At 40.2% G+C, this 22,611-nt stretch overlaps 1 protein-coding gene across 3 annotated transcripts in view; it reads right to left on the bottom strand.

Annotated features, from left to right (window-relative positions):
* The window catches only part of PHIP (PHIP subunit of CUL4-Ring ligase complex), a 110,307-nt gene extending 102,817 nt beyond the window's left edge, over nucleotides 1-7,490 (bottom strand). For 2 of the 3 annotated variants that reach the window (XM_074538337.1, XM_074538338.1), the window contains exons 1-4: nucleotides 7,193-7,489; nucleotides 7,025-7,083; nucleotides 6,807-6,836; nucleotides 6,590-6,649 (exon numbers count right to left, since the gene is read on the bottom strand). In XM_074538337.1, coding sequence (XP_074394438.1) covers nucleotides 6,590-6,649; nucleotides 6,807-6,836; nucleotides 7,025-7,083; nucleotides 7,193-7,238 — 195 coding nt within the window. In that variant the 5' untranslated portion in view covers nucleotides 7,239-7,489. Of the gene's footprint in view, nucleotides 1-6,589; nucleotides 6,650-6,806; nucleotides 6,837-7,024; nucleotides 7,084-7,192 lie in introns of all 3 variants that reach the window. The other variant, XM_074538339.1, reaches the window with a different exon arrangement.
* Nucleotides 7,491-22,611: the final 15,121 nt, after the last annotated feature.

Here is a 22,611-nt window from a genome sequence, read left to right as displayed (position 1 = left end):
TTGTTCCATGGTGCAGCCTACCAGGAAACAACTCTTGCAGTGACAAACTGCAAAAAGAACCTAGAATCAACAAAAATATACCTGCAATGCAAAAAATCCACATCCAGAGTACTTTCAAGTCAGATTATTGAAACAAAACAAAATAAACAATTTTTTGTTTTAATGGTAACTTTATAAGCTTTGTCAGAAACAGAAAAGCTCAAGACGATTCAGAATGAAATTTGAAATGAATGGAATGAAAGAACAGAATAAAATTTGGTTGGATATCAATCTATGATTCCAAGAGAGAAAGGAAAGCAAAAGAAAAAATAACAGATGTACAAGTATTTAAAATTCATACAGCTCTAAATGAAAGTGAAAACTGGACTCTACAAACAGGAATTTTAAATTTATATGCCAAAACTGTGATGTCAAACAGCATAAAAAGCGCAGGATTTTTTCTCTGCCAGTCTCGGCTGAAATTCTACTTGTTTTTCTTCCTTGCCCTATTAGGCTTTTTTCAGTGTCTAATTCTGTCTGTGCTCCCAAAAGAAATGCATAGAAGATGTGCTTTTAAGGTAAAATAATAAAACCTCTTTTTGTTCTCACAGTCTTTTCACGTAAGTTAATGATTCTTAATCATTGCTGTAATATAAATTAAACTCTGTTAGCAAGTACAAAATTTTCAGATCTTAAGCATAAATATTTTCTAGAAAATCAGAAGCAACATTGCCCTCAAACCTTTCCCTTTACCAACTACCCCAACTCCACCTATTTCAAACATGCAGCACGGGAATACACAAAATGCAGCTACACCCTTATCTGGACTAACGTACAAATCTTTATCACCTTTGAAATAGACCTAAGTGCTTATATTTTCATTCTGCATGACTCTGCAGCATAATTCAGCATCAGAATCACAATGAATAAAACAGAAGAATCGTGATTTGACCTAGAGCCTTTAGTTAAATTTGCAATACATAATGCAGTTATTCACCACCAGGGTTTTAGACAGCAAGTAAAATATGACCTTATTCTAGTGCTCCAAATACTCAGCACACCGAAACATTCTCTCAGAAATTGTTAGTTTCCCCCCTCACCCTGCTAACAGTCAACATGTTCAACTACCAGATTGGCTGAAAATATGTTTCAGAAAAACACATTTCCACACAAGGACATTTAACAACAAAAACTACGTCAGTTTGCTACCTATATTCCAAGATGTGAGAGCTCAATCTTACTAACACCAGCAGCTATCCCACTTGAACTACCCTGCTATGTAACATATTACCCAAAACAAGCCCCAAATTGAATTACAGTAATTGTTGTACTCTACCAGATCATCAATCTAATAGAGTACCATGTACCACCAGCTACTGCCTTATCACTTTAAAATTAGGAATTGCAACAAAATGCAAGTAGTTTTCTCTGAAGAATTCTCATTCTCTTTTTCTTAGGGAGGACACAGGGCAGGGACAACCAACAACAGGGAGGGAGAACCATTTTCTCCAAAACTATTTATTTCTTGTATACTTTCAATTCTGCTTGAGCTAAAACTATACAAATATTTAACCACCATTTCCAATCAGAATGACTATTATTTTACTGAGATTACTCTTTCTCTAATTAAATACATCTATATGAAAGCAGCCATCCCAAGAACACATTATTTTTTCAACTATTTAATGCTTTCAATAGGTGTGAGGCCAGAGCAGATGAACTCAAGCCTTAGTACAAACAGTGTGTCACAAGCTCAGCACGTGAGAAGGTGTGAGCAGAGGCAGCATTTTTTGCCTTATGGAACTAAGACGCTCAGCTGTGCCTGTTACTGTTAAATTACCTGTAGCTATTTGCCTTTCTTAAATTGCTCATAATGTTTTGTGGGTTTTGTTGGGTTTAGGGTTTTTTAAACAAAAGTTACACTTTAGAAACTTGATATTCCTGTTCATCCCATCTCAACAGTGTTTCTTAGTCCCAGTTTGAAACAACTAGCACAAAACAGCTGGCTTGGCCTTTTCTCCTGATTATCTGTGGAACAAACAAATGTGGTGGTGCTACTTAAAACAAACAAGTGTTTTCCCATATCAAAATATACTGGTCTGAACAGAGAGGTTTTAACATGACCCAAGTTCCCAGCTATGGAATAGTCTGTAGAGCAGAGGCATTTGTCTTTTAGAACTCAGAGGAGATATTTAAATTGACATATGTCCAACAGAAGCACAGTTAATGAGACCAAAAATCTGGCTAAGGATAACAATCAGAATACTTCAGTTTTCTTACCACGGTGCCAGGCTTTTCAGAACACCTTCCAAAATATTGTATAGATTGTCCCCAAAATAATAAAATCTAGGTGATAAAATCTAGGTGATAATGCAGCTCTCTGATTCAACTCAATTTTGCTCCCTATTTCTTGGAATATCTTCACAGAATGAGCTTTCTTTCCTAGAGAAAGAAACCACATACTATCTGGTTACTTATTAAGAAACAATTTCTAAATAGTAACCACAATTCAGCTAGAAGACTTAACTATTACATGAACAAAGAAACACAGTAGCAATGTACTCAGTGTCCTAGTCCCACAGATACTCTTGGTAACTTCGTGGAGGTTTGCACCACAAAAAAACAAACAGTGAAATGGCCTGAAAAAAGTGTTTTGTAATTTTTACTTGAAATCACATTAATAATTGTGGGCTGGAGAAGAGAAAGGCACAAATGTCAGCAAAACAATCATCAACAGTTCCTGAGACCAAGACATACTGCCCATTAAACATATTGGGCCATCCTATTTGAAGTCCCAGCTTTCTCCCTCCTCAACCACCACCATGAATAAAATTCTAATTCAACAGAGAAAATGACAATTACACTGATATTCTGGATAAGACCTTAAAAACAAAACAAAACAAAAAAACACCACAAAAAAAAAAAAAAAAAAAAACAACAAAACCAAAAAAAAAAAAAAAAAAAAAAAAACAAAAAACAAAACAAAAAACAAAACACAACATTCCCTATGGTAGTTCCAAATTGTCAAAGTGAATCTCAACAGTTGGTTTCATTCAGATGAAGTCTGCTTTGGTCCCAGAAGAAGCAACTGTAACACCTTCACCAACCCCTCCACACTCACTCCTATCATCTCCCTCGTGGTGGTGGTAAGACCCAAGGTGTAGCACACAAAAAGAGGTGAGCCATCCTAAAATTACTGTTCATTTTTGAGACAGGTCAGCTGCCTCATCCTGCTAAGCACACATTTGGATAAGCACTCGTGCCTGCACAAAAGATGCAGCAGAAATGCACAGCTTTCATCCACGGCATACAATTAATGCAGCTACACCCATAGGGAAACTGCAACACGAAAAAAACAATTACCCTGGAGTCAAATGATGCACCAAAGCTTGCTCGTGTAATAAAAGCCCTAACAAAGGTGTTAAAAAGCTTAAAAATGTAACACAACACTTAAACATCTTATCCACAACGTCTAAACAATCCACAGGGCTGCCTTGCTCTGCTGTTAACTCTTAAAATTTCTCAGTTTCTGTTCCCCATAGTAAGAAAACCTCAATATTTGAAAAGAGAAAATAAGCTATCCTACAATTTTCAAGTTTTCACAACAGAAGCAAGAACACAAAACACCCTGAGATCTGTTACTGAAGAGTCCCACCATCCTTGGTAGATCTATGTTCAAAGTGGCCTACTGGGACTCAACTGTCACAGGGTCTTCAGTTATAGCACAAATAGAAATCTTAATGCTGGCAATATCAGAATGAGATCAGCACTCTGAAATAAGAGCCTACACTATCAAAGACATATTCATGTTATTTATTTCACCACACATACTGACTCTAGAAAAATATAATATAGGAGTACTGGGATTCAAGAAAAATAATTTAAGAACATAATATAAGTATAATAGCATTTCTAAACTCATATATTTGCCTGCAGCATTACAAGCATGCACAGCATGGTATTAGCTTATTTAAGAAAATGAAACATTTACTTTCACTGACCAAACAGAAAAATTAAAGTAACTTGCAAGACAAAAATTGCACCAGATTTAATATTATTTGCACAAATTAAGTAACAGATATAAAACATCTCAGGCTGTGAATTCCAGTCTAATAACAAAAAGTTAACTCCAATAAAAATTCTTAAATAAATGCTTTCAAATAAGGACAAAACCAGAAATACTATCTCTTGAAAATATATTCATATATATTAAAGGGATTATTTTTCAAAAATATGGGTATAATAAAAAGCATGATTTTGTACACAACAAAAGAGAAGCTTGGAATTAAATTTCATCCCAGTTAAAGAGAGCCCTCATTCCTTCCCAGAGTAAAGGTCAAACATCTAACACTACATTTACTGGTAATTTTATTTTTTTAGCCTTTTATCCCTTCAGACCTCTCTGCAAAGTTTAGTGAAAGCTTAGGGCATTCATGCCTGAGAAAGGCATCAAAACATGGCAAAACGTGCCATCGTGAGAAGGAAGAGTTGGCATCCTAATGAAAAAATTAAAAATTAAAATTAAAAAAAAAACAACGTTAGCTCAATCATTCTCTATCTCAAAAGCTAAGAATCCTTTGGTTTGAGACAAATAAGTTTTTGTTTAAAGAGGACACAGTGAAAAACTCTTCTTTTGCACAAAATGTAACTGTCATGTGCAAATACACTTCCGTGCCAGCTTTCGCATGCCTAAAATGTCAAGTAATACAAAGTTCACACAGCTTTGACAACTGAGGCAAGAACAAATACAGATGGAGGGAAATATCAATAACAAAGTAACCAATTACAGACACACGCCTCCTCCAAAATCTAAATAGGGAAAAGGTGGGAAAGCATTTAGAAATGTTTATTAGGAAGTCTAAGGAAACTTTGTTATGAACAGAAGGAAAAGAGAAAGGACCTAGTCAGCATCACCTCTCTGAATATAAACATCCAGCATCAAGTCCAAGTTTTGAGGAAGTTCATCTTATGTCATTACCTATGCTTACTAAATTGGTATTTACCTGCACTCCACAAAGAAAAGAAACTTCTTGGAAAGGGTCTGAATGAACTTATTTCTTTCTCACCAACTCTTCTTACTTCAAACTTTAAAATGTCCTTTTTTCCTCACTTTTCCTTTTTTCACATGCTTTTATACTCTAACTGTATAGAAGAAACTCAAATCCATGCTACACTAAGACTGTGCCTCCAAGTCTTTATAACTTACAGGATAAAAGAGAAAGGTTATTGATAAGTTTTACCAACCAACTCCTTGAAATGGGTAAAATAGCCTAACAAATAAATAAGTAAATAAGAATATAATATATCATGTACTTTGAAATTCCCAGTTGAGTTTCTTCATATTTGATTTCAAGAAAGTCAAAAAATACTTGTATGTATTTTTATGTTTTCCACAAGCTTATTGCTGTCAACTCTTCCACACCATACACGTGAAAATGCCTATGCCAATGCAACTCTTGCTACAGAAAAAAAGCAATGCTCTAAGTAAATCTGCTCTAACTACAATAAATCCCTATACGATAACATTTGTTATAGAATTAAAAAAATATATATGGCAACAGTCTTTATCAGAGGCATTACAAATGGAGATGGTGCTGTCTCCTTTCGTGTAAGTTCAAAAGTTATCAACTTATCTATGTTTCAGAAGTATTGGAGTTCAGAACTACTACAAGCAGCCAGCAAGGGAAATCTCTCTTTGATGATCATCACAAACAGGGCTCAGCCTTTCTCTTAAATCGTTTTCAGAAATTCAGAGACTAAATTATACAACAGTGTACCTGCAATGAATACAATACTAGCAACAAATTGTTAACACACACAATTCAGACACCTCATTTGCTGTTTTGCCAAGTGCTGCAGTTAACAACACGTAAGGGGGAAAAATCCAGGCCCCTCTCTGCTAGCCAGAGGTACATCGCTGAGAGGAACACTTGGTTTCATCACTGATCTAACCCGAGATGAAAAGCACACACTACGAAGTTTTAAAAAAGAACAAACCAAAAATCCACCCATCAAATTTCTGATGTGACCCTGGCAATCGCGGTTACTCCCACGCACCACACACGGTATATAAACTCTCCAAGGCACACGGCGCACCTGGCGGGCCGGCCCGGGGCAGCGCTCGGCGCCGCTGCGGAGCGCGGCCATTGTGTGCGCGCGCGGCGCACAGCGCCCCCGCACGGCCGCGCGCGCCTCGGCACCCGCCGCTGGCCCCGCCCCGCCCGGCGCCGCGCCGCGCGCGCGGCTGTGGCGCCCGCCCGCACCGCGTCCGTGACGTCGCGGAGCGAGCGCGGCCGGGCCCGGCGCGCGCGTTGTTATGGACCCCGCTCGGGCGGGCACCGGCCGGACCCCGGCCCGAGCCCGCCCCGGGACACTGACAGGGGATGCAGGGAGGGACAGAGGCTGTCAGAAAAAAAATTTAAATTTAAAAAAAAAATTCCAAAGTTTTGTTGCTTTTTTTTTTTCCTAAGTTGGTGCTTTTTTTTTTTTTTTTTTTTTTTGCGGGAAATTCAATTTTTTCACCGGGCTGTTCAGGGAGAGTGAGGGAGGGGGAAAAACAACTTTGCACGCCGCAGCGCTCTCTCCTGTTACCAGCGCCTGCTCCTCTTACCAGGTTCTCGTAGCTCCGGGGATGCTCCTTGCCCGTCCAGTCCGTGCGCTTGGGCAGCAGCTGCGGGAGGGAAGAGAGAGCGCCCCGTGAGCGGCTCCCCCTCCCCCGAGGAGCCCCCCGGCAGCGCCCGGGATGGGGCGGGGGAAGCGGGAGAGCGAGGGAAGGGGGAGGGAGGCCGCAGGCGGGGCGAGTGCCGGGTGCGCGGCGCCGCTCTTACCTCTTTCTCCGCCACTTCTCGGATCAGGACCTGCAGCAACAACAAAAGCGGGGCGTGAGAAAAGGTTTCAAAAAGAGAGAAAAAGGGAGAAGGAGGACGAGGCGGCCAGCGCGCCGCCTGATCAGCCGCCCTGCCCGGCCGCCCCCTCCCCACCAGGCCCGGCGGCGCCATCCATCCATCCATCCATCCCTTCATCCATCCATCCCTCCATCCCCTACCTGAGCCGCTTGCTGGCACGGTCCGTCCTCCAAAAAGCGAGCGATGAGGAAGTAGAGCTCTGCGGGGAGAGGACAGGCCGTCAGGGCTGGAGCTCGCCTCTCTCCCGCGGGTTTCCCTTTCTTCCCCCTGCCCGCCGCCCCTCTCCGGATCCCCCGGCCACGACTCACCCGCTCGCAGCTCCGCCGTGTGCCGGCTGCCGCCGTCCCCGGACATGGCGAGGCGAAAACCGGGGAGGGGAGGGGGGGAAAGGGGGAGAAGGGGGGGTTGCCCGGGCCGCGCTCCCGCGGCAGCGTCGGGTCCCAGCGAAATGCGCCCGCCCGGTCGCTGTCACTGCTCGTTCACCGGGGAGAGTCTCGGCTCCACCATTCAACCCACGGGCAGCAGCAGCAGCAGCAGGAGGAGGAGGAAACAACAACTCGCAGCCGCCCGCCGCCAACGCCGCCGTCGCCAGCCAGCCAGCGCGAGCGAGCGCGATCCCTCCGCCAGGAGAAAGAGTCCCCTCCTCCTCCGCGCCCCCTCCTCAGCCCCCACGGCCCCGCGCGCCGCCCCTTCCCCCCGCGCCCCCCCGAGCCCCCGGCGCTGCCTGGCGGGGGCGGCCAGGCAGGGCAGGAAGGGGGGAGCCGGACTCTCCCGATCCCGGCTACCGCCCCGCTGCCGCGGCGGCCCCCAGCGCTGTCCGGCGCTGGAGGGGAGAGAGGGGCGAGCGCTACGCGTTTATTAGCGGGAAGGCGGGCGGGCTGTGGCAGAAGATGTCGGCGGGGTGGGCGGGAAGGCGGCGGGCGGGCGGCTGAAAGGCGCTTTCTCTGCGCGGTGCCGGCGCGCGGAGGGATACGACGCACGGCGAGGAGGAGGGGCTGCAGCGGCAGCGGCGGGGCCGCGGCGACTCGCGGCGGCGGCGGCGCTGGAAGTTCCCGAGTTCCAGCGCCGCAAGAATGGGAAGCGAGCGAAGCCAAAATGCCCCCGGGGAGCGCGGCCCCGCTGGGGAGGCCCGGCACTTCCACACCCCCGGCTCGCGGCTCCCCCTGTGCCCAGCCCGCTCCCTCGGAGCCAGCCAGCGACCTCGGGGCGCTGCCAGGGGCTTTGGCATCTGCGCGTAAGTGCCACAGGGTCACGCGTTGTTGGTTCTTATTCTTGCAACATCGCGCCCGGGTTCCTGCCGTGGGTCTGCAGCGGGGGGAAATCCCAGCAAGCCCCCAGCAGCCAGAGACTCGCCTTCCTCCCTTTCTCCCTTGTTCGGCGGGGCTGCCCCGGCGGCTCCGCCTGCGGGTTGAAGGGCTCGCAGGGCGCTCGCTTTGAGAACTTCCCTTAAAAAAAAAAACAAAACCAAAACAACGAAACAAAAACCAAAACAAGCAAACAAACCCCGACAGCTGATAACGATTCTATTCATTGCTCTTGCCGCCAAGCAGAGCAGACGTGCGGGACTGACCAATTTCTGCCTTCCAGGAGCGGTGGGCAAGAGGAGCAGTGTTGGAAACGCGAGCACCGGCGAGGGATGGTGATGCCTGCACCCCAAGGCTGAACTGGAGGTAAATCACCAGCGGATCGATAACCTACCGAAGGTTCCTGAAAGGCTGCAACATTGTACGGAGCCCGGTTAGCGGTTAAATAATTTCTTTATTTAATGTTTGTTACTTTGAGGATACTGAATAAAACCTTCCGGCTTGTGCTGTAACTGTTTCTTTACTGCTTAAAGTTAAAAGAAAATAAAAACAAAGACGGTGTTTGCTGATAATTAGCTTTTTTTAAAAAAATCCATATCTGATGAGGGATTTAAAGGAGCATGATTCGTTGTCTTTATGTTTTGCAACGTGTCTGTGCTTTTTCTCGTCGAGCTTGGGCCTTGCAAGAACGAATGTGTTTGTGGACAATAAGAATGAATTTAGCAGGGATCAATGTAAACGGGGCAAGCTGTAATTTTTAAACATTTCTTTAGCCTCAGTTTTTAACTGATGCAACTTGTGAAGCAAAGACAAAAGCATATTTGAAATTCTACTAGAAAACTAGACAAAGAACTATTTTTTTCCTGTACATAAAGCCCCCTGAAATTCTCAGCTATCTAACTTTCAACAAAATTAAATTTGAACAACATTTCTGTGCAGTTGAGGGTAACCTGCATTGAGCATTTTTATACGTGTTTCCAAGGCCTGCAAGCTCAGTGTACGAATTCGAGCTTTGTGCTTGATATGGTGAACAAGCTTCGCTGCAATCACCCTTCTGCTTTATTGAAGAAATGTTACCCTGAAAGGTTAAAGAAGGGAGGCTAAAACATCACTTATTTCTATTGTTGTATTACAAAAACTATATTTATATAGTGGATGTCTAGATGCTGTGCATTTTTTATATACAATTATCGCATGTCCTTAAAAATCATTAAAATCCTAATCTAGAATTTTTATCCTTAAGGTAAATTAATTTTGAAGCATTTTTTTTTTAAATTAAAAAAAAGCAAGACTGTATGTACTGGATTTGATCACTGTATCTGTAGCTATGATCACTATATATTTTTAAATGTGCGATCACTATATATTTTTAAATGTGCATGTATTTCCCTTTCCCAGATTTGTTACAATAACCACTCTGTTTCAGCTTCATTTTAAATCCATGCTTCAAATAATTGAAAAGGAAATGAAATCATATTTAATGTCTAATAAAGATTTTAAAAATAAAGTGACTTGAATCTTTTCTTAGCAATGTGAAATGTGTATTGTAATATCTTTCATAGGTGATTCTCACAACAAAGGGCTACATGAATAATGTGATTAACATTTTCATTTCCCTTGATGTTTACATAAAAGAAAGTATACTGACGTATGACATCACTGAAACTGTAAACCAAGCAATAGAAAAATTTTAGCAGTTAAGGAGTCTGAAAGTACAGGAAAACCTCTCCTAGATATATTGACCCTCCTTGTTCTTTTGGCAACTCATAACTTTTCCTATTGCAGTTCAAAATACAGCCTACAGAATCAAAAAGTTCTTGGTGTTTTGACAATAAAATAAAGACTGTGTCTTTTATTTAATTTTTTTTTGATCACCAAGCAAAATGCAATCATAATCCCAGACTTGAGCTTGAGCACTGCAGTACTACAAGTAATATTTAATAAATAGCTTTTACAAACATACATTCCACTTTCTTTTTACAGATTAGATCTGATGGGATTTTTATGTGCATGTGTGGCACAACATGAAAGTCACACACAAGAGAAAATGCCTAATTATTATTGCTTGGTGATACATGTTAGATTGAATTCCTGTAGCAGTAACAAATATTCTGTTCATTTCTCAGAGATATTTTTAAAGGTTTTTTTATTCTTTCAGTTAAGATTTTTTGTAGTGCACACAAGTGAAGAAAAATATAATCTCCGAATTTTTACTATCTTTATTGTTTTGCTTTCTAATAATCCCTTTTCTTTCATGCTATCTTTTCACCTTACATTATTCTAAAATAAAATACATCAGTCTTGCTTCATCAGCAAGATTCAATGTTTTCAGGAGAAATTAATCTGAAAGATCTTCATAAAAAAATTAAAAATAGTAATGGAATGATTTCATTTTGTGACTTTCAAATGTTAATATTCAGACACAATTACTAAATTAATTTTACCAAAAAAAAAAAAAAAGAAAGTTTCATAGATTCTTCCTGTTGCTGTAGATTTTACACATCAGCTATACAAAGCAATGGACTGATCCTAAGAGTTGCTGGCTTGGGATGTCTCTTTATACCCTAACCTGGCCTTTTTTTTTTCTTCCATCCTCCCCTAAAAAGTGCCATAAGCACTATAAGTATCCAAGTACAGATATATTATAATTTTCTTGAATTACTGCTTACCTTTGACAGATAAGAATGTAGTATCTTTGGTTTCTTCTTGAATTTTCTGGTATCTTTCTGCACTTTTAGGATTAGTTGGTTGAGGGGTTTGGGGTTAGGTTTTTTCGCTCGTTTTTTTACTGATATATTTTAGCCAGGGGTATTTTGTGTCAGTATGATTTTATACCTTGTGCCCAGAAAGTACATTTTTTGGACCCTAGTAGTGGCAGTATTTGACATGAAAAGCCTTTCTGTTTCTTTTGAAATTTGCTCTTCTCCTTTTCTCTACAGACAAAGGAAAGTATTTAGGGTTTGTAGATTGTCAAGCTGAACAATGTAGCTAAATATTTGAAGCATGATATTGGCAGGGGGTGGCTGAGAGCAACATAAAGCAGTGACTAAGTTTTCCTCGGGTTTGGATAGTTGGTTGGTTACTTGAACAGGGTTGTTTTGGTGAGTTTTTTCCACCTCAAATGAGAATTATCACCACTAGTTGCTTGTTAATTCTTACTCTTGAAACCAACCATAAACTTTACAAGGGCAAGACGTGTGTGATGTGTGCTTGTGAGGCCAGCAACATTTTTATTATCATTTGTGTTAACTTCATGCAGAAAGAGCCACATGTGCTAAATTACCATACTACTATGAGCAAATTCTTTCTGTAGTTTCAAACAATTACTTGGAGCTTAACTAAGTAACTTCACATCAAAATTCATTTAAATACTCCCTTGGTCATGCTTCATGCCAAGAATACATTCTTATCTTTTCTGCACCTGGCATCGGTAGCCTACCTGAACTTGCTACTATGAAGTTTCTAATAGAGTGCTTAGCTGCTTTGTATTCTACCCTTATCAGATATTAAATAGTGAACTGTAGGCTTCTATTTTTTGCTTTATTTCCCATTTCAATGAGCCCTTTACCACAGAACGTGCGTGTCTTCCCACTCCACTATTTTTGAAAGCATTTCCTGTTACTCCTGCTTGCTTCTCGCCAATGGCCAAGAGGAGCTTAGAATTAGGCACCTGTATTACCCAAACCACCAGCAGCACTGACAATTTTTTTAAAAGCACACAAATAGATTAGCCTCTGAAAATATTCTCTATCAATTTTGTGTAAAAACAAATAATTAGCTGCAAATCTACTATCAGGCTTTTAAAAGTACATCTTTATGTCATTTATATTTTGAGCAGTAAATGAGCCTTGTTGGAGTTCATCCAATGAACCTAAAAACCTCTTTAATATGCTGTTACCCAAATAAATATGAATTGCACCAGCCTTTCATATTGGTGAAAGATATGAAACCAAAATATGAAAGTATTTCTTTCGGTTTCACTGTTGTATCTTTGAGTGCAAACCTTCCCTTACAAAGAGAAACTAAGAATAAGGCCTATATTATTCCTGCTGAATAGAGGAATTCTACTGGGTTCATGCTGGGGATTTTGTTTGGGTTTGTTTTGTTTTAAAGTAAATTTATTTGTGTTCCTGTATTTTGTAAAAAAACTTTCAAATAAATTTCCTGGATCTGCTTGACATTTCAACTTTCTATGTTGAATCCATTCCCTAATTATCCAGAGGATGTTGAGAAAATTATTAAAATGCAGTACTTAATTGTTTACTATTGGGCTTTTCTTCACAGAGGCTCTTGGATATTTGCCATGTCTATTTTCACGTCTATTTGATGTCAAAGTTTTCTGAGTCTTCTAAGGATTATGTAGAAGATTTTTAAGGGAAGCATTGAAAAAATTAATACACAGGGTATATTTTAGAGGAGAGCTATTCCATAATGAAAATAGGAATTATGTTGCTTTGTATATTGACAATTATTTGCTTAGATTATTACTTCTACAAAAATTTTGAAAATGTTTGCTATTACTTCACTTTGTAGTAAAGTGTTCTAATATGCGAAGCAATTTTTGTTGAGCGGAAGATTCTCCAAATAATGTGCATTCATTTGTTTCAATGGTTTCATATTTGTGTTCTGAGTCTGACGTACTTGAAGTATTAAATAACAAATTTTATTTAAACTGGTAAATTATGAAGTTTGTTAAGGTACAATTTAATAGTGGCCTTCAGCTACTGTTTGTCTTTCCATTTTTCTAAAGAAAATTTAGATTTCTGTTTAACCAAGTTTGAGGGTCATTTCCAATTAGGGGTATGGATTTGATGTTTTCATTTACTGTAGTAGCCTGTTAAAAATACAACTTTTAAAAATACAGATGAGAGGTTATTTGCCTGATTTTTCAAAATGATGCTGGCTATCATTAGCTTTCATATAGACTTGGAATTGCTCTGAGTTAATACAAAAGATTGTTAAAGATTTACATCTATGTAATAACTTAAGGGATTCTGTGATATTGTTATCAGACATATAGTCTGATAAACTTGCTAATATGCAATTTAGATAAAAGTAGACAAGGCCGTAAGAAATATCAGTGAGATCTACCCAGGGAAGAGATGAGCAGAACAATGTAGGTATAATTTCATGATGTTACATTCAAAATAGTCTACTGAAGAAATTATATGAGTCATTCATGTTCCTTATGGGCTCCAAATCAATATAGGGGGAGGAAAAAACCCTCTTTTTGATAGCCAGTAGTAAATCTTTTTAAAAGATCACTCTATTTATTACATATTCAACATTTAGAATGTGGTAATTTTTTTTTCTATAACTCTAATGTGAAGCCAGTGAAACAAAACAATAACACAGCCTCTGTCGTAATACTGCATGAAGTCTTTCACCTTATCTCAGAAAATTAGAGTTCAGGAGAAAATTAAGATCAAGGAAAAATACTTGAGTAATAGGATTAAAGACCAAGGAAAAGGAATAAAATACATGGAGGAAGTAATATTCAATCAGTGCATACAAAATTTCTCTGTTTCAGAGAAGATAAAGCAAGACCCTCTATAAACTCTAGGGCATAGTTCAAGAATTGAAATGCTTGAAAGATTTCAAATTAAGAACTATGTTTTTCCTCATAACAAAATACAGCCATTTGGGCTTCACTTTTGCCTCAGAAGTCTCAATGGCAAGGATTTTAGCAGTCTTTAGAAGAACTCACACTTCGACAGGTAAGAACAGCCAGTGATAGAACAGATACATAATTTTAAAGCTCGTTAGTCTGATCCAACACAGCCTTGCTCTGTTGCCAGCCTAAAGACCATCCTTAGTTTTTCCCAAGTGCTTCCTTCTAATGTTGTTTTAGTTTAGACCAACCTAGTATTTTTATTTCAGTGCAATTGAAATATCTACTTTCCCCAAAATAGCAATGATGTAGAGTGAGTAGTACCAATATTTGCACTTACAGTAAAAATTCAGGGCTGTTAGCATTGAGCCATTTGGCTGACAGTGCCTACTTTGTGTAGCATATGTGATTAGTCAGTCATCCATGAAATAGGCATCACTGAGATTCCGATCTCCATTTATTGTTCAGTCTTCTGAGAAAATACTGGTCTGCTGATCCAGATTTCTCAACATTTTGTATTCTTGTGTAGCATCTACTTGGTGCCTTGAAAGGATTATTTTATATTTTCAGTTTGCCCAGCTCTGGTGAGCTGCATAGGCATGGTGTACTAGTTGAGACAAAAATTGTGTAAGATAACTGCTTATTTAAAGTAATTGAACCAAGCTGTTGATTTTACAGGTTGTGGAGTACCAGTGCTTCACAAGGAGTGTGATCAGACAGCAAATGATCCCTGCATATATGTGACACTGGTTGCATTTTTTGTTTGCTTCCTTGTTTTTAACCTAATACTAATGTAAGATGAAGACTGGCACATGTGACTCTCTTTTCCCAGGTGAGGCCCTACCACAAGATTAAAAGATTGTGATCATTCTAGATGGACTAATCAGTAGTTTTCTCATGCAGAGTGAAGCAGCTTTCTGAACAGAGATTAAGAAGAACCCACTATTGAGGATATTTTCCCAAGTGGCTAACTCAGTCTGTTCTGAGGTACAAAATACTGATTTCTCTTCCTTGGAAGAATTTGAACTGAAGTGGGATCCTCCTGCACACAAGAGTAAATTAAAACTGCATAAGCCCCTCTTTGGTTAGGGCTTAGTTTGGTAAGCATGCTCAGAAAATGATCCATGGATAGGGTGTACAAACCAGACAAGCAGAGATTTGTAGATCGTGAGCTAGCTGGAACAGGCAGTGCTGGGCAAACTAAGAAGTTTTTTAGACACTCAGAAACTCTCACTGGAAAATTATGGAATCTATATGGAAAATTATGTATCTATATTTTGATTGGTAAAATAATGGAGAAATTATTTTATAGTTAGTGTCATGCACATTCTCACCCCATCACTGATGGGTGTTCATGCAATAAGCTCTCAAGCACAAGCCTAGTGCTTGTTTTTGCACATGTGAATTTTTTAAAAAATCTAACTTCCAAGACTGAATAAAAAAGGAATTGAACTTGATCTTTTAGCATCAAATTTGACTACTAATAATTACCTCTTGACAGACCCTTATAAATAAAGCATTAAATAACACTAAAAGTCAATCAGCTAATGTAAAGAAACGCATCTTATGAAAACTAGATTAAAGAAATACAGAGGAATTTATTTTTAATATAGTTGTTACAATAAAATTATGTCTATTTAGTCCATGTATCAATTTGTTTGTATATATGTCTGAAAGTGCTCTCCTCAGACCCTGCATAGCAGGGTTTAACAAATTGCCAGTCTTGGTGCATCCCAGATTTCACCACATTGAGTGTACCTCTGAATTGTGTTGTTCCCATGTACTCCAACCCAGATTTTTCAGTTGAAATTTTTCAGCAGCCAGCATACTTACATTTTTCTCTTCCCCCAGGAGAGTGGTGTGTATGCCTTTCAGTTCATTCACTGATAGATAATTCTAATAGCATAGGACTCTGTAAGAGGACAGATCATGACATATTTGCAGACAAGATTTCAAAATCCAGTACACAGAAGGTAAGGTGTTCTTACTGCTGTATTCCTGTTTTGAATTTTACCCATACTAGTAATCTGAAGAGCACTACTGCCCACTCGATTTCTGGCCAGTTGCTCATGCCAGTGGCCATATCCATATTACTGGGCTCTTTAAAACTCCAGAACAGGACAGCTGCATCTGCACTGTCAGCTGGGCCTGAGCTACCCCCTGAGCCATGCCAAGGGTGGCTTGGGAGAACGCTGCTTGTCCTGGACCTAGTGCAGGGACTCTGCTGTCAACAATTTAACAGCATCAGCTCTGGGCTTCAAGTCTGCAGCTCTGTGCCCTGGCACATTTTGGTTTGCTAGCATAGACACAGCTTTTGCAACAAACAAAACTGAAGCTGCCATTGTGCTTTACTTCTGAAACTATCTTATAGTAAGGTATACTATGTAAAACAAGGAATACATTCCACAACAATGTCCTTTGCTAGGAAGTTCTAGGGGCAGAGATAAATCCTAGCTAGTTAGTGATAAACCCTAAGACAGTTCAGTTCACTTTTGCTCAGCCTCCAAATGATTTGAGTCTTTATTCTGTCCACTAAATAATGACAAAATGCTGAAATGCTTAGAATGATAATAAAAGCTTCTCAGGGCACACTAAAGATCCTGGAAGGAAGAGTTGATTTGGCAAATAAACCAGAAAATACAAAGTCTCAAACTGATGAGATTTGAAAGAAAACAATGTAACATTACAAGAAGGTAAACAAATTAATATCTGTCAGAAAGATTCACAGTATATCTCAATTATCGCTACAGCGTTCTGACCTGATAACTACCTACAGTTTGTGGTAGTCAAGCGCTGGCTGCAGTTGCTCCCAACAAATCTCTTTAAAGGTGCTTGAGAGATGTCACAAAGGACATCTTACATCTCAGAATCATAGAATATTTTGAGTTGGAAGGGACCAGCAAGGACCATCAAAATCCCACTGCAGGCGCTGCATAGGTTGGCCTCAAATATCTCATCATGTGCCCAAGAGCATTTTCCAAACATTCCTTGAACTCTGTCAGACTTGGTGCTGTGACCACTTTCCTGGGGAGCCTGTTCTAATGCCCAAGCACCCTCTGGGTGTCCTGTTATCCAACCTAAACCTTCCCTGATACAACTCAGGCCATTCCCCTGGTTCCTGTCACTGTCACCACAGAGCAGAGATCAGTGCCTGCCCTTTCTTGTCCCCTCACAAGGAAGCTGTAACTGCAGTGAGGTCTCCCCTCAGCCTCCTCCAGGCTGAACAGACCCAGTGCCCTCAGCTGCTCCTCACACAGCTTCCCCTCAAGGCCCTTCCCCATCTTTGTTGCCCTCCTTGGACATTCTCTAATAGTTTAATGTCTTTCTTACATTGTGGCACCCAGAACTGCCCCCAGCACTGGAGGTGAGGCTGCCCCAGTGCAGAGCAGGGCAGGACAATCCCCTCCCTTGCCCCTCCTGGCTCCAGGGCACTGCTGGCTCATGTTCAACTCGCCATTGACCCTGACTCCCAGGTCCCTTTATGTGGTGCTGCTTTCCAGCATCTCATTCCCAGTCTGTCTGTACATTCAGGGTTGCCCATCCCAGGTGCAGATCCAGCGCTTGCCTTTTGTTAAACTTCATACAGTTGGGTGATTGCCCAGTCCTCTAATTTGTCAAAGACTTTTTCAGACCTTACTGGGAACAGGAAGACTAGTGCATAGGAAGCACTGAAAAGAATCCTCAAACAGTGTTTGGCCACAAAGCTTCTTGCCAATGGCTTGTTATCTGGTGTAAATATGACTATGAGGGGGAAGGTGGAACACCCCTTTTTGAAAGAAGCAATATATAACTGAATCCTTTATTCATGGTCCAACAATAATATAACCTACTAAACATGCCAGATGCACTGTTATTAAGAGATATATGATACCAAATGCTTTGTCTCATTGTTTGATGAATAAAGGGACAGCCAGTATTTTCCATGCTTGGTGTAAGCCAAGTCTATTGTTATAAGTAATTAACTGGTCATTGAATTTTGTAAGAATGCAATATTTGTGCTGCTGGCTTCTTTCTGTATATTACCTAATGCATTGTAGGATCTATAAACCTAAAACACCACCCCACCATGAAAGGATGAATCCAATGCTAATGCTGAAGCATTCATCAGATGAGGAGCATTATTATTGTTTTCACTTAAAGGAGACAGCAATTAAAAAATAAGTTAGGACACCCCTGTGATCATTCAAGTGTGAATGGGACAGAGCCAAGACAAGTGCTCTACCATCAGTTGCTTACCACCTGTATGGCAGTGGTTCATCTCGCAGTTTCATCATTGATGGTGACATCTATTTGGAAATACTTTGTTTATTTCTGGTTTTTTTTGGGATGTCTTCACAATTATATTCAACTGCTACTATAATTGGCACTTGCAACTCAATATTTAAAACCAATTTCATACACATCCCATAGTCCTAACAGCATGTGTAATAGCAGAGCACTAGCCATCTCTTGTCATTAATTCCTGTTAACACTATCCACATTCACTATTTTTTAATAACTATTGTCAACTTTCTGATTCATCATAGAGTTGATGAATCAGAAAGACAACCAGCTGCCAAAAATGTCACAACCAAATCTATCCTTATGCAACTATTTGGAAGTGTGTCTTTTCTGTGCTACTCCGCATCAGAACAACCTGCACCAGTCCCATTGTTCCCTTTGATGAACTACCCCTGCACACACCTTGTGAATCTGAGGCCTCCACCTGTCCTCTTGCTGCTGAGGCCAAGCAACTCTCATTTTGTCTGTGACCACTATAAAGAAGTCTCAAAACAGCATAGAGGTGCTATGCTCACCTGGCCTTCCCCTGGCTCTCTCTCTTCCATCTCACCTCAAAGTCTGGTATCTATTGTCACTGAGGTAGAAAGCAGACTCCCCAGCAGCCTCTTGATGCTCAGATTTACCATTTTTTTAAACTTTTACTCACTTAGTTCCCTTGGGGGTAAAGAAGGCAAGGCTTCCTGAAAGATTCCAGAAGTTCATCAACACAACCAGTAGTTATCCTGCAGGTGGAGGTTTGGCACCAATACACAAATGATACTTAAGTGCAATAATGCCTTCAAGGAAGTAGGAAAAAACCCCCCTACAATTACAAGCTTTACCAGGAATGTATCCCAGAGGGAACAAAATAAAAGCACTGTGCCCTCAGTAACTGGATTGTTGATAAAGGACCCAAGGGGAAAAAATAAATCTAGTGACATTCAAGGCTTGCTTGCACATGCAAAAAAATTTGCTGTTTCTCTCTTGCTCCTATTCCTAGAAAAATGCTTCTCCTATGTTGTGCAAGATCTCTTCCTCCACACCCACCCACCCACCCAGATTACAGGATCAGACTACTTTCCCCATCCTGCCCTTCCCAGCTCTTTCCCCTGCCCCCCCCCAGATTGTCTTCCACAAAGCATCGCTGCTGTGCAATCACTGCAGAGTGTTCACACACTGCTCCTGCATTCAGCCGCCAGGAACTTTCTTCCAGGCTCATTCTGAGATGACCCCCAGCTGCTGCAGTAGCATCACTCCTCCCTCTTGTGAATAACATGCAGCCATCTGTAAGACGACAATGAACAGAAACACAGAAATTCACTACTGCTACTCCTTTCTTACTCAGTTATTCTAGATGCACCTGACATACATCACATGCTTTGTCTCCAATAGTTATGAACCTCTTCGAGAGTTCACATCTTCCAAATTCTTACAGAATATGCCTGACATGCACATATATATGTATATGTGACATTAGAAACTAGGAAGGGTTTGGTTTTGTTTTTAGAAATTAGATTTACTATTCCTATTCTAAAGAAATCTTAGAATGGCCTTCCAGCTTTGTCTTACAATGGGGCAAAAGTTCTTGTTCTACAACCTTTATTTTGCAAGGAACTACAGTAATATTTTATAGCCATTTTAGAAATAGACTGAGGACTTTGACAAGATCACTCTTTCCAGTCACTGCATTGTCATCTTAAATTATATTGCTCTCCATTAAATTGTTCATTATTGGAAGATTCATATCAAACAGCTTAGCACCTGAAATTGTCCAGTATAAATTCAGTTTTTATGGGCTTCAAGTCTGAAATTTATTTCTGAATGAGAATGGAAACAGTGATAAAACAATTCCTACAAGTTATACTACTGTGACATAAATGCAGTACTAAAACTAAGCACAATGGCCTCACACAATCGGGTTTATTTTTTGAGCATGAATTTGAATTACTAGCTTAATCCTTATCTTAGCAGGTATGCAAATATGATTTGCCACTCAATTTATGATTAGTATCAATAGACAAAGTTAAAACTTAGTGTTAGTTAAGTCAGTTTTCACCAGAACTCATTTATAGCCACTTTGAAGATGATTGTGAGGGTACTTTGCTGTATTAGTCAAACACCTGTTAGTCCCCATCATCACAACGGTCATAATGTATCAAAACAGTTTATTTCTTACACTGTCCATTTTCTATGGGAAAACCATAGAACTATTTCATTCTGATCTGTTATAAATGCAGAACTGGACATCCTAGAAAGCAGTTGCTGGCAATTTGGCAAGCCAATTTGGCTATAGCTAGGCTTGATTAGTTTTAAAATAAAGCAAAATATTAGAGAGAACAGGAACAGAAAATTTTTGTTTTACCAAAAATAATAGCACTGAACATTCTAATGACTCTCCTGACCACTATGTATGCAGCAATTTAACTAACAGTGAAAGTACTCTTCACATTATTCTACAAATACAAGAAAGATAACAAACCTTGAGCCAGGAAGGTGGCAGAGTTCTTGCTGCACTGGAGTTGTTTATAGACAGTCTCCTGTATATTTAGTGCTTTCATTCATATACAGGATTTTACTGTCTTATTTAATATAAATGGACATTGTTGGCTAAATTGTTGCTTTTTCCAATTCCACTAGAAATTTAACTTGCATGTTATTTATTCTAGTAAGTGATCTTTATTTTCTTGCTAGTTCTTTTCTCTCTCCCTAGTTTTGTTTTGTTTTTTGTTTTTTTTTTTTTTTTTTTTAATTTTTGCAATTATGACCAGACCAAGTAACTCTCAAACTTTTAAGGGTTGAGCAACATGCACCAAAACAACCTAATTTTCACTGCTGGTTAGCACAAGGGTTAATTTTCCATTTGGATTTCTGTTAATTGGTTGCATCTTATCTGCAGTTCAGAAAAAGCTGCCTTTGCCATTCAACAGACAAAATACCAAGTGTAACCTTGTGCTGACACATGCAGTTAGCCCAAGGTCAGTCAATGATAGAGCAATAGTGGAAAGTGACAACCAAGGGGAATTGTCTTGGTTCTGATACATTTGCCTCCTTTACTTAAAAAACTGTCTGTACATCTGTCATGGTTTAGGAATGGTCCTCCCCAGTTCAGTGCCCCCACTGAGACTCTCCCAAGCCAGATGCCATTTGCTCACTCTCCTCAATTCCTCTTGTCCTTCCCACACCAGGGATGGAGTTGAAAATTGGAGGCACAAAAGGTTAAAATTACAGGCTAAGATAAGAAGAGCTTACTGGAAACAGCAGTGAGGTAAGAAAAGAACAGTAACAGCAACAATACTAATGCCAAAAGTGCACCCAGAGTGGGTGATTTACACACAAAATGCTCACCAAGCCTAAGATAACTAAACAGTGAGGGATGGACCCCAAGCCCACCACTGGGAAGGGACATGCTTCTCCTTGGAGGAGAAGAGTCCCTTCTCCCCAACCCTGGGACCCTGGCCATGAGGTAAGATGGCATTGAATAACATTTGGGTCTTGGACTTGCCCATACAGCTCCAGGCTCTGCCCCCTCACAACTACTGCAAAGAATTAACCCTGTCCTTGGCTGAAACTTAGAAACCCTCACAATTTTCTTTTTAATGTACCTTGAATTACCCATCTGTTACATCCCACAAAAGGACATATACTGCTTTCAGGGATCCCTCCAAACCTTGTGCTCAAGTGTGAAGCAGTCAGTCATTAAATACTGATGACACAAGTTTCCTTATGGCAGAGATGTGACACCTGGCACTTCCAACTGCCACTTCAAAACTAAAATACTTACATACTTCCTGAAGGTGCTCTGCAGATCACCACCTGCCCACGAAGACTCTTGCTACATATGTCTGAATGTGTGACCATTCTAATTTTAAAAAACATGTTCTAGAACTTGATACAGTGCCTTGAAGATTTCTCTGAGAATTTGACACATAGAGAAAAAATATAGGTAAGCATGACATTTTCAAAGCACTTTTGAAAAATCAGAAATGTTAAGTGAATCAGCAGGGTAGTGTGTTTCACTGCACTTTAGCCAAGTGGATCTTTTGTTAAGTGTTTCCAATGGAATTCTGGCACTGAGCTGAATCTCCTAATCTGGCTGGGACAACAGAAGAATTTTGTGCCAAAATTACTAGGTCAAGGTATTGTGCAATTAGTTTAAGGACCCAACTTTTGCCCACCTTTTAACCATTTATTAAAAGAGCTCTCCTTAAATAAGACTGTCCAGAGAAGTGTCTTCTGATGCTCACGCCTAAGTTAAAGTCTAAGTAAAAAGGGTCATTTCAAGAGCTTCAAGTGTCTAGATAGGATTAGGCAATTAAACTCTTGATGATCCACACAAAATCATCAGAGTATATATATACACACACAGAGGGACAAGAAACTCATAAATTGAAAAAATGATTACAAATAGCAATTCGATGATTCTGTGAAAGAGTTCAGATGGTTCGACTTCCCACAACCATAATTTCTAATACATTTTCAACAAGGTCCATCAGAAAGCAAATCAGAAGAAATGTGCATGATTACCAAACAATTATCGCTTGGTAACACTAAG

Source organism: Zonotrichia albicollis, chromosome 3 (assembly GCF_047830755.1).
Source record: "Zonotrichia albicollis isolate bZonAlb1 chromosome 3, bZonAlb1.hap1, whole genome shotgun sequence".
Lineage (NCBI taxonomy): Eukaryota > Metazoa > Chordata > Aves > Passeriformes > Passerellidae > Zonotrichia > Zonotrichia albicollis.
The sequence above is the reverse complement of the archived record's forward strand: the minus strand, read 5'-3'. Positions and strand labels throughout refer to the sequence as shown.